General features: G+C 44.3%; 1 protein-coding gene across 1 annotated transcript in view; it reads right to left on the minus strand.

The window, feature by feature from the left end:
* fer1l4 (fer-1 like family member 4) overlaps positions 1-13,064 on the minus strand; it is a 110,302-nt gene that overhangs the window by 51,357 nt on the left and 45,881 nt on the right. Inside the window, exons 23-26 of the mRNA XM_071334690.1 lie at positions 11,499-11,651; positions 11,128-11,311; positions 10,677-10,801; positions 9,538-9,672 (exon numbers count right to left, since the gene is read on the minus strand). Coding sequence (XP_071190791.1) covers positions 9,538-9,672; positions 10,677-10,801; positions 11,128-11,311; positions 11,499-11,651 — 597 coding nt within the window. The remainder of the gene's footprint in view (positions 1-9,537; positions 9,673-10,676; positions 10,802-11,127; positions 11,312-11,498; positions 11,652-13,064) is intronic.

The raw sequence follows: 13,064 nt of genomic DNA on the forward strand, positions 1-13,064 counted from the left end.
GACATGATGTCCCAGATGTGCTCAATTGGATTCAGGTCTGGGGAATGGGCGGGCCAGTCCATAGCATCAATGCCTTCCTCTTGCAGGAACTGCTGACACACTCCAGCCAGAGGTCTAGCATTGTCTTGCATTAGGAGGAACCCAGGGCCAACCGCACCAGCATATGGTCTCACAAGGGGTCTGAGGATCTCATCTCGGTAACTAATGGCAGTCAGGCTACCTCTGGCGAGCCCATGGAGGGCTGTGCGGCCCCCCAAAGAAATGCCACCCCACACCATGACTGACCCACCGCCAAACCGGTCATGCTGGAGGATGTTGCAGGCAGCAGAACGTTCTCCACGGCGTCTCCAGACTGTCACGTCTGTCACATGTGCTCAGTGTGAACCTGCTTTCATCTGTGAAGAGCACAGGGCGCCAGTGGCAAATTTGCCAATCTTGGTGTTCTCTGGCAAATGCCAAACGTCCTGCACGGTGTTGGGCTGTAAGCACAAACCTGTGGACGTCGGGCCCTCATACCACCCTCATGGAGTCTGTTTCTGAGTCTGTTTCTGACCGTTTGAGCAGACACATGCACATTTGTGGCCTGCTGGAGGTCATTTTGCAGGGCTCTGGCAGTGCTCCTTCTGCTCCTCCTTGCACAAAGGCGGAGGTAGCGGTCCTGCTGCTGGGTTGTTGCCCTCCTACGGCCTCCTCCACGTCTCCTGATGTACTGGCCTGTCTCCTGGTAGCGCCTCCATGCTCTGGACACTACGCTGACAGACACAGCAAACCTTCTTGCCACAGCTCGCATTGATGTGCCATCCTGGATGAACTGCATTACCTGAGCCACTTGTGTGGGTTGTAGACTCCGACTCATGCTACCACTAGAGTGAAAGCACCGCCAGCATTCAAAAGTGACCAAAACATCAGCCAGGAAGCATAGGAACTGAGAAGTGGTCTGTGGTCACCACCTGCAGAACCACTCCTTTATTGGGGGTGTCTTGCTAATTGCCTATAATTTCCACCTGTTGTCTATTCCATTTTACACAACAGCATGTGAAATTTATTGTCAATCAGTGTTGCTTCCATGTTCTGACAAATTGAGGCTGTTCTGAGAGCAAAAGGGGGGGGGGTGTTCCTAATGTTTTTGTATACTCAGTGTATATTGAGATCTGGCCACGGACCCCTTGCAGTACATTGTACACGGACCCCACTTTGAGAACCTCTGGCCTAGACCAAATCTATGATGAGAATGAATCGTGATTATGTTTATGGCACACCTCCCTAGGTATGTTGTGTTTCATTATTGTTGAGCCAGAAACCATAGTGTTTATTGAAACGTTCTGATATTGAACACTTGAATAAGTTACTTATTGAATACCTGTCTGTGATGAAGTTGATTTGTGATAACAAACTGTAACCTGTTGAACCCAAAGCTATGGTAGTTACTGACTGAGAGAGAACAAGTTCTCCTTGAGTTGCTCCAGTTTCTATGAATAAAACATGTATTTTTGTATCATATCTGACTGGTTATTCCAACGCTTCCCTCCCTGTGTGAAAGATAACCTGTGTGGTAGAATAGTCCAGAGAACCTCCCACCTCGTGTAAAAAAAAAAAAGGTGGCATAGTATTGGCTTCAGGAACAGTAAAACATCAGACACACCGGTAAGAATGTCAAATGTTTGCCTGCCGACAATACTTAGCACTTCTGAACAGAATTTATTTTGTGTTCACACAGCAAAGACCTTGGAGGTTGTCAGCCTTGTTAAAATACTCCAAACCAGATGGTGGCAGTAGCGTTGTTTGGCAATGCATATTTGTCTGTATTGCTTATGGTCTAGAGCACGTGTCAAACTCATTCGACAGAGGGCTGAGTGTTTTCACTCCTCCCTTGTACTTGATTGATAAATGAAGGTCACTAATTAGTAAGGAACTCCCCTCACCTGAATGTCTAGGTCTTAATTGAAAGGGAAAAAACTCAAAGCCGCAGACACTTGGCCCTCCATGTAATGAGTTGGACACCCCTGGTCTAGAGATTCCAAGCTATCTGAGATAATTTTGCCGAATGTTTAGCTAGCTAGATGAGCATTGCGAAGTAGAAACAGTAGGTTCGTCATTACCGGGTCGGCACGCAACAGGTACCGCTTTTGTTCTAGCAAGAGAAGGAACGGCCTCCGGCTGTGATTATCGCCTATCGTCAGTCTATCGGCAGTGAGATTCTCTGTGTCTTTCATGCTTTAGGCTATACAAATCCCACATGTTAAATTTGAAGATAGTCGGCAGGATCAGTGATCAGAACAAGATAACGTTATTGGTTTTAGTAATTCAATTATTTATTGGTAAGGGCTCTTTAACATTTGTATTGGTGCATTTAGTTTAGTATCCCACCCTGGATAGTCTTAGTTTTAGTGTAACCTCTGAAGCCTGGTATGTTTTTTGGGTAGGTGGGATGGAGGTGTGATAAGGGGCACTCGCCCGGCACTATTGTGACCGCAATGGCTGTACCCTCCTCTGCCGTCCCGGTGTATGTAGTGTGTGGTATTGCTGCTGGAAAAGTACAGTACCAGTCAAAAGTTTGGACACACCTACTCATTCAAGGGTTTTTCTTCATTTGTACTATTTTCTACATTGTAGAATAATAGAGAAGACATCAAAAGTATGAAATAACCCATGTGGAAAAATGTAGTAACCAAAAAAGTGTTAAACAAATCAAAATATATTTTATATCTTAGGTTCTTCAATGTAGCCACCCTTTGCCTTTGTGACAGCTTTGCACACTCTTGGCATTCTCTCAACCAGCTTCATGAGGAATGCTTTTCCAAACATCTTGAAGGAGTTCCCACATATGCTGAGCACTTGTTAGCTGCTTTTCCTTCACTCTGCGGTCAGACTCATCCCAAACCATCTCAAATTGTGGAGCCCCGGACATCTGATGCAGCACTCCATCACTCTCCTTCTTGTTAAAATAGCCCTTACACGGCCTGGAGGTGTGTTGGGTCATTGTCCTGTTGAAAACAAATGATAGTCCCACTAAGCCCAAACCAGATGGGATGGTGTATCGCTGCAGAATGCTGTGGTAGCCATGCTGGTTAAGTGTGCCTTGAATTCTAAATAAATCACAGACAGTGTCACCAGCAAAGCACCCCCACACCATAACATGTCCTACCCCATGCTTTACGGTGGGAAATACACATGTGGAGATCATCCGTTCACCCACAACGCATCTCATTAAGACAAGGTGGTTGGAACCAAAAATCTCCAATTTGGACTCCAGACCAAAGGACAAATTTCCACAGGTCTAATGTCCATTGCTTGTGTTTCTTGGCCCAAGCAAGTCTCTTCTTATTATTGGTGTCCTTTAGTAGTGGTTCCTTTGCAGCAATTCAACCATGAAGGCCTGATTTTCACGCAGTCTACTCTGAACAGTTGATGTTGAGATGTGTCTGTTACTTGAACTCTGTGAAGCATTTATTTGGGCTGCAATTTCTGAGGCTAGTAACTCTAATGAACTTATCCTCTGTGGCAGAGGTAACTCTGGGTCTTCCATTCCTGTGGAGGTTCTCATGAGGTCACCCTTGAATGAGTAGGTGTTCTAAAATTTTAGACCGGTGGTGTATATAGTATGTATAAACTGGAAGTATAAGCCTAAGTGTTGTTGTCCATTAGATTCCTCCAATTAGGGGAGATATGGTAGGGTTAGGGGAAAATAATAATGGAAAATATAATTTAAAGAAATGTATATATGGAGGATTGGAAATGATGCAGAGCATTACATTGATTAAAGCCACAATCTATCTGCAATATTCAAGCTGATCTACCCCCTAAAAACATCTTAGTTAGTTGGTGGTTTACGTGCGGCTGTGCGTTTTGTTGCTAACATTACTTTGCTACCTGACAACTTTACAGTTTTTGGCGACTCCATTACCCGCAGTATTAGACTTAAAACGAATCATCCAGCGATCATACACTGTTTACCAGGGGGCAGGGCTACCGACGTTAAGGCTAATCTGAAGATGGTGCTGGCTAAAGCTAAAACTGGCAAGTGTAGGTGCCACGTTCATCTGTACTAACAATAGTACGCAGGTATAAACACCATGGGAACACGCAGCCACCATACCGCTCAGGAAGGAGACGCGTTCTGTCTCCTAGAGATGAATGTACTTTGGTGCGAAAAGTGCAACAACTAAATCGCTGGTTGAAAACTGTCCCTCTTTCTGGGACTCACCCACAAACAGGACCAAGCCTGGCCTGTTGAGGAGTGACGGACTCCATCCTAGCTGGAGGGGTGCTCTCATCTTATCTACGAACATAGACAGGGCTCTAACTCCCCTAGCTCCACAATGAAATAGGGTGCAGGCTAGGCAGCAGGCTGTTAGCCAGCCTGCCAACTTAGTGGAGTCTGCCACTAGCACAGTCGGTGTAGTCAGCTCAGCTATTCCCATTGAGACCGTGTCTGTCCCTCGACCTAGGTTGGGCAAAACTAAACATGGCGGTGTTCGCCTTAGCAATCTTACTAGAGTAAAGACCTCCTCTATTCCTGCAATTATTGAAAGAGATTGTGATACCTCACATCTCAAAATAGGGCTACTTAATGTTAGATCCCTCACTTCCAAGGCAGTCATAGTCAATGAACTAATCACTGATCATAATCTTGATGTGATTGGCCAGACTGAAACATGGCTTAAGCCTGATGAATTTACTGTGTTAAATGAGGCCTCACCTCCTGGTTACACTAGTGACTATATCCCCCGCGCATCCCGCAAAGGCGGAGGTGTTGCTAACATTTACGATAGCAAATTTCAATTTACAAAAAACCCAGAAGTTTTTGTCTTTTGAGCTTCTAGTCATGAAATCTATGCAGGCTACTCAATCACTTTTTATAGCTACAGGCCTCCTGGGCCATATACAGCGTTCCTCACTGAGTTCCCTGAATTCCTATCGGACCTTGTAGTCATAGCAGATAATATTCTAATTTTTGGTGACTTTAATATTCACATGGAAAAGTCCACAGACCCACTCCAAAAGGCATTCGGAGCCATCATCAACTCAGTGAGATCAGGGTCCAGAGTAACGCCGAGGTGAGTTGATGATGGCTCCGAATGCCTTTTGGAGTTGGTCTGTGGACTTTTCCATGTGAATATTAAAGTCACCAAAAAATTAGAATATTATCTGTCCAACATGTCTCCGGACCTACTCACTGCCACAGTCATACTCTGGACCTAGTTTTGTCCTATGGAATAAATGTTGTGGATCTTAATGTTTTTCCTCATAATCCTGGACTATCGGACCACCATTTTATTACGTTTGCAATTGCAACAAATAATCTGCTCAGACCCCAAACAAGGATCATCAAAAGTCATGCTATAAATTCTCTGACAACTCAAAGATTCCTTGATGCCCTTCCAGACTCCCTCTGCCTACCCAAGGACGTCAGAGGACAAAAATCAGTTAAACACCTAACTGAGGAACTCAATTTAACCTTGCGCGATACCCTAGATGCAGTCGCACCCCTAAAAACTAAGAACATTTGTCATAAAAAACTAGCTCCCTGGTATACAGAAAATACCCGAGCTCTGAAGCAAGCTTCCAGAAAATTGGAAAGGAAACGGCGCAACACCATACTGGAAGTCTTTCGACTAGCTTGGAAAGACATTACCGTGCAGTATCGAAGAGCCCTCACTGCTGCTCGATCATCCTATTTTTCCAACTTAATTGAGGAAAATAAGAACAATCCAAAATGTATTTTTGATACTGTCGCAAACTAAAAAGCAGCATTCCCCAAGAGATGATGGCTGTCACTTCAGCAGTAATAAATTCCTGAACTTCTTTGAGGAAAAGATCATGATCATTAGAAAGCAAATTACGGACTCCTCTTTAAATCTGCGTATTCCTCCAAAGCTCAGTTGTCCTGAGTCTGCACAACTCTGCCAGGACCTAGGATCAAGGGAGACACTCAAGTGTTGTAGTAGTATATCTCTTGACACAATGATGAAAATAATCATGGCTTCTAAACCTTCAAGCTGCATACTGGACCCTATTCCAACTAAACTACTGAAAGAGCTGCTTCCTGTGCTTGGCCCTCCCCCCACACTCCTCCGGATGTGTACCAAACTCACTAAAAGTGGCAGTAATAAAGCCTCTCTTGAAAAAGCCAAACCTTGACCCAGAAAATATAAAAACTAATCGGCCTATATCGAATCTCCCATTCCTCTCAAAAATAAATTAAAAAGCTGTTGCGCAGCAACTCACTGCCTTCCTAAAGACAAACAATGTATATGAAATGCTTCAGTCTGGTATTAGACCCCATTCATAGCACTGAGACTGCACTTGTGAAGGTGGTAAATGACCTTTTAATGGCGTCAGACCGAGGCTCTGCATCTGTCCTCGTGCTCCTAGAACTTAGTGCTGCTTTTGATACCATCGATCACCACATTCTTTTGGAGAGATTGGAAACCCAAATTGGTCTACACGGACAAGTTCTGGCCTGTTTTAGATCTTATCTGTCGGAAAGATATCAGTCTGTCTCTGTGGATGGTTTGTCCTCTGACAAATCAACTGTACATTTCGGTGTTCCTCAAGGTTCCGTTTTAGGACGACTATTGTTTTCACTATATATTTTACCTCTTGGGGATGTCATTCGAAAACATAATGTTAACTTTCACTGCTATGCGGATGACACACAGCTGTACATTTCGATGAAACATGGTGAAGCCCCAAAATTGCCCTCGCTGGAAGCCTGTGTTTCAGACATTAGGAAGTGGATGGCTGCAAACTTTCTACTTTTAAACTCGGACAAAACAGAGATGCTTGTTCTAGGTCCCAAGAAACAAAGAGATCTTCTGTTGAATCTGACAATTCAGTCGTCTCAAATAAAACTGTGAAGGACCTCGGCGTTACTCTGGACCCTGATCTCTCTTTTGACGAACATATCAAGACTGTTTCAAGGACAGCTTTTTTACATCTACGTAACATTGCAAAAATCTGACATTTTCTGTCCAAATATTATGCAGAAAAATTCCTCCATGCTTTTGTCACTTCTAGGTTAGACTACTGTAATGCTCTACTTTCCGGCTACTCGGATAAAGCACTAAATAAACTTCAGTTAGTGCTAAATACGGCTGCTAGAATCCTGACTGGAACCAAAAAATGTGATCATATTACTCCAGTGCTAGCCTCCCTACACTGGCTTCCTGTTAAGGCAAGGGCTGATTTCAAGGTTTTACTGCTAACCTACAAAGCATTACATGAGCTTGCTCCTACCCATCTTTCCGATTTGGTCCTGCCTCACATACCTACACCTACGCTACGGTCACAAGACACAGGCCTCCTAATTGTCCCTAGAATATCTAAGCAAACAGCTGGAAGCAGTGCTTTCTCCTATAGAGTTCCATTTTTATGGAATGGTCTGCCTACCCATGTGAGAGACGCAGACTCGGTCTCAACATTTAAGTCTTTATTGAAGACTCATCTCTTCAGTAGGTCCTATGATTGAGTGTAGTCTGGCCCAGGAGTGTGAAGGTGAACGGAAAGGCACTGGAGCAACGAACCGCCCTTGCTGTCTTTGCCTGGCCGGTTCCCCTCTCTCCACTGGGATTCTCTGCCTCTAACCCTCTATTACAGGGGCTGAGTCACTGGCTTACTGGTGCTCTTCCATGCCGCCCCTAAGAGGGGTGCGTCACTTGAGTGGGTTGAGTCACTGACGTGGTCTTCCTGTCTGGGTTGGCGCCCCCCCTTGGGTTGTGCCGTGGCGGAGATCTTTGTGGGCTATACTCGGCCTTGTCTCAGAATGGTAATTTGGTGGTTGAAGATATCCCTCTAGTGGTGTGGGGGCAGTGCTTTGGCAAAGTGGGTGGGGTTATATCCTGCCTGTTTGGCCCTGTCCGGGGGTATCATCGGATGGGGCCACAGTGTCTCCTGACCCCTCCTGTCTCAGCCTCCAGTATTTATGCTGCAGTAGTTTATGTGTCGGGGGGCTAGGGTCAGTCTGTTATATCTGGAGTGTTTCTCCTGTCTTATCCGGTGTCCTGTGTGAATTTAAGTATGCTCTTTCTAATTCACTCTTTCTTTCTTTCGTTCTTTCATTCTCTCTCTCTCTCTCTCGGAGGACCTGAGCCCTAGGACCATGCCTCAGGACTACCTGGCTTGATGACTCCTTGCTGTCCCCAGTCCACCTGGCTGTGCTGCTGCTCCAGTTTCAACTGTTCTGCCTGCGGCTATGGAACCCTGACCTGTTCACCGGACGTGCTACCTGTCCCAGACCTGCTGTTTTCAACTCTCTATTGACAGCAGGAGCGGAAGAGATACTCTCAATGATCGGCTATGAAAAGCCAACTGACATTTACTCCTGAGGTGCTGACCTGTTGCACCCTCGATAACTACTGTGATTATTATTATTTGACCATGCTGGTCATTTATGAACATTTGAACATCTTGGCCATGTTCTGTTATAATCTCCACCCGGCACAGCCATAAGAGGACTGGCCAGACCTCATAGCCTGGTTCCTCTCTAGGTTTCTTGCTAGGTTTTGGCCTTTCTAGGGAGTTTTTCCTAGCCACCGTGCTTCTACACCTGCATTACTTGCGGTTTGGGGTTTTAGGCTGGGTTTCTGTACAGCACTTTGTGGCATCAGCTGATGTAAGAAGGGCTATATAAATAAATTTGATGTACTTTTGCGCGACTAAGACCTCCTTGGCAAAAATGTCCAAATGTATTACAGATTTCATGAGCTATATTAGATTCATTCTGACTTTTTTGGAGGTGTACAGTATACTGGCTACAGTGTCTCAAGAGGGACCAACAGTACTATTGCATTTTTAAAATCGTTTTTTAAGCAAATGTCATTTAAGGGAGTATGCGAGGCATAGACGTTCACTTCGCCTAGCCGAGTTCTGCTAGGAGCAATCCAACCTAGTATGCAGACGCCTTAACTCTTTTGGTTTGCCTTAGTCCTTGGGCATAATGTATTGCTTTTGTTCCTGACAATTGAACATAGACTGATAGGAGTTATTCAGTTATTCAGGCATCATACTCTCACCAGTTTTGTCTGTGTTGCAGTTCTTTATGCAGATGTTGCGGGTGGTATAGACGCGTCTCCCCTAGAACTCTTAACTCTTGCCACGGCCCATTCCTTGAGTGCACTACTGCTAATCTGGACTACAGCCTAAATTACAGTGGCAGCGTCAACAAGGACTTAATAGTATTGTATTTTCATTGTTTCATATAATTATTTTTCCTTTGCCAATCATTGAAATACTTTCTATACATTTTATGAAGATAAATATTTATATATAATAAATATCAGAACGTCATTCCAGTCTCTGCTTCTTCCCTCCCACCAGATCTAAGAACCTGCATTGTATGGTTAGGCAAAGCTCCCCGTGCTCTGGTTTAAATATGTGTTGGCATAGGATCGGCTCCACTTATTTCTCTACCACCTCACGTATACAAAAGAGGTCAGACATTTAGCACTCAACCCAGGCAGTAGGATAAATAATTCACAACAACACTCAAGTTTACAAAAACAGCAATACTGGATTCATAGCATTAACAGAGTTTACCATTTTGTCGTAATCATAGACATTAATGATGATTATTGGGGGGTCGTCTCTTAATTGGTCCTTACTACCCTCCATGAGGATCTGGTCAAACAGGAGCAGCTCACACCAGGTCGGGGAGAGAGTCTCCTCCATCACCTAAAATACAATCACAAAAAAACAACAAAGGAAGTCATATAGACCTACTGTACATACATGGGTACTTATTTGTGCATGTTTGCATTTCATTACTAAAGACATCATTACTGTATTATTATGGGTACTGCCAGACTTCAAACACATAGTCCAAAAGCCAATTGTAAACTGCATTGTTCCAGATTGTTCCATTGCACGCGTGACAGGTGATTTCGAAGGTTGAATTGGGATTTTGTTAGTGCACAAACTGTTGCTTTTCCATGATAATCTATGATAGTAGATCATGATAGTAGATAGTAGATGTAATGGGGAATATTTAAGATGAGTAAAAGTTCATATTCGGTTAAGAATGATTAACACGATGCGAAGCATATTTTGTTTTCCCTTTCTGTAATACACATGATTTCCAGAGTTCTATTTGTGACTCTCGGGGTTGATGTTCACTAGACTCGATGCGATATGTTATGTACTAAACTAATAGCTGTTGATAGCGACGGACGCCAGACTGGCTGTACAAGGACACCGATATGTGATTGTATTGATGACCTTGTGTGATTCTGAACACTCTGATTCTGTAGCAGCTGGCAAAGTCGTCAGTGTCTTTTGTGTTGATTGTGTCAGCCTCTCGGGCTGATGTTTACAGAACATTGGTACTGTGAGATTAAAATATAAAGGCCTGCTGAGAGAAGGCGAGTCATACATTTTCTCTGCTTCCGTGCTAGAGGTGTCTCCCTGTTGCAACTTGTATTAAACCAGGTTGATTTATGATTGACAATATATTTTGTTCACCTGAATATCCCCTTTACAGTAGACCATGATAGATCATTTATATGATGGTAAACTGTTCAATTCGTCCTGTATTCTGTCTGGCCATCCTATAGTTGTTTAATTTTCCACTGTATATTATCTTCTATCCCAGAAGTATAGAAGCTCCATTCCTCCCATTGAAACTCAGGTGGTACTCTAGCGGTGGGTTAACAAGTGCCTCCAGTTTGTGACTCACTCACCCGTGAGACCTGGCATTGTGTGGAGAACACCACCTTGGTGAAGGGGTCAGACAGTCCATTGTCATCTGCTGCCACGATGCCACGCGCCTGGTAGATATGGGCACGCAACTGGAAATAGCGGCTGTCTAGAAATACAGAAAAGACGGAGAAACTGATTATTTTACTTGTGCAAAGAAACTGGTCTAATTAAGATCCAACATCTGTATGTGTGCCCATCCGTGCATGCCAATGTAATGGTGTGTGTGGGTGAATAACAATATCTTGACCATTAGTCCAAGAGGGAATTCCCCCTTGGGCCGAGGGTGACACTGATTTTGAAGTCGCAAGGCGGGCTACCTCATCACGAGACCATGAGCTCAACTCATGTCCACTACATGTGTCAGGCTGCATATGTGTGTGAGTGAGTTTGAGTGTGTGTATTGCATCCGAGGGGTAAAGGTGGAACTCTTACCCTCGCAGGAGAGTTTGATGGGGGCCATGTTCATAGGGAGAGGGACGATGCCCATAGCCTCCTCGTACACAGGCTTGAACTCAGCTGGCAGGCTGCTAACACAGTTCTTGGAGTATTTGGTGATACCAAGCCATAGATACACCTCCAACTTAGCAAAGATCTCCCCCACTGGGCAACCTGGAGCCTAAAGACACAAGAGAACTTTGATTTGGAGTTTGTTGATTGTTCCACACAGGAATACAAAGTTCTCGAAATTCCATAGAATAACGTTCAAATGTAATATGATACTTGTATGAATTAAATTAAACAGTGATACATATTGTACATTAATACAGTTAGTATAGAACACCATATAGAGAGTTGGGAGATACCTTCAAGTACATGGTGGTGAGTTTCCCACAGTCTTTCCCCCTTTCCTCCTCCACCAAAGAGAAGAGGATGGAGTGAGAGGGGATCCTGGCAAAGGCCACCCGTTTCCCTACACTCATCATCCACACAAACACATCTGGCAGGATGCTCTGAGGCTGCAGATAGAGAGTGGAAGAGATAGAGGCAGACAGGCAGGAAGACAAAAATAGAAATAGAGTGAGAAAAAAAAAGTCCCACATAGAAATAGTTAACATCTAAAAGTCAGTAAGAGCTGTTGATCACGTGAGCAATTCCTCATTGTCTCCTTACTGCTGTACTGTTTGCAGCTACTTAGCTACCTGACCTGCCCAACTTTTTGAGTGGCTTTTTTTTATCAAACTCTTTATTTAACAAGGTTACCAACGTCTTAGTTTTGTCCTCACACAACTTTTTTAATTAAACTTTTTCACCCTGGGCGCTTTATCTGAACATAGATCTGCAGGACGTCCTCAGGCCGAAAAAAAGCTAAGTGACATGATGCCGTCTCATTGCAGTTGCTGTACTCTTAATATACAGGAGAACTATCGCCTTACGGTGAGGATAGCCGAGTTGCAAGCTCGGCTTCAGACGCAACCGTTAGGCAAAGGCCGATTTCCCCCAATAAGCAAGGAGTCGGTTTCAGAGCCCTAGCCTTCTCCACCCATTACGGGGTCCTGAGCCACCGAAGCCTCCCACCATTAGTTCTGACATTGAAAACCCTAGTCATTGGCAACTCCATTACCCGCAATATTATGCTTTTTAAAAAATTCATTGTTTACCAGGGGGCAGGACTACCAAAATAAAGGCTAATCTGAAGATGTTGCTGGCTAAGGCTAAAACTGTCAGGTGTAGATTGTATAGGGATATTGTTATCCACATCGGCACCAACGATGTTAGGATGAAACAGTCAGAGGTCACCAAGCGCAACATAACATTAGTGTGTAACTTAGCTAAAAAGATGTGTTGACATCAAGTAATTGTCTCTGGCCCCTCCCAGTTGGGGAAGTGATGAGCACTACAGCAGACTTGCACAACCAAATCACTGGTTGAAAACTGTTTTCTGCCCCTCCCAAAAGACAGAATTAGTAGATAACTGTCCCTCTTTCTGGGACTCCCACACAAACAGGACCAAGCCTGGCCTGCTGAAGAGTGACGGACTCCATCCAAGCTAGAGGGGTGCTCTCATTTTATCTATCAACATAGACAAGGCTCTAACTATATCTCACATCTCAAAATAGGACTACTTAATGTTAGGTCCCTCACTTCCAAGGCAGTCACAGTCAATGAACTGATCACCGATCGTAACCTTGACGTGATTGGCCTGACTGAACTCGAATTAAATTACAGACGGATACATTTAACGTTGATAACCGAGCCTTTGAAAATGGCATCCGGAGGTCCCTTCCTGCGTAATGGCCAGCGTCGAAAGGGGGGCTACCCTCACTCCTTGGTCTTTTATAACCTCTGAGAGCTACGTAGAAAGCCCATTCCACTTCTCATTGGTTACTGACATCCAGGGGAAGGCGGGTGCAGTTCGTGTCGTTCAATAG

Source organism: Salvelinus alpinus, chromosome 12 (assembly GCF_045679555.1).
Source record: "Salvelinus alpinus chromosome 12, SLU_Salpinus.1, whole genome shotgun sequence".
Lineage (NCBI taxonomy): Eukaryota > Metazoa > Chordata > Actinopteri > Salmoniformes > Salmonidae > Salvelinus > Salvelinus alpinus.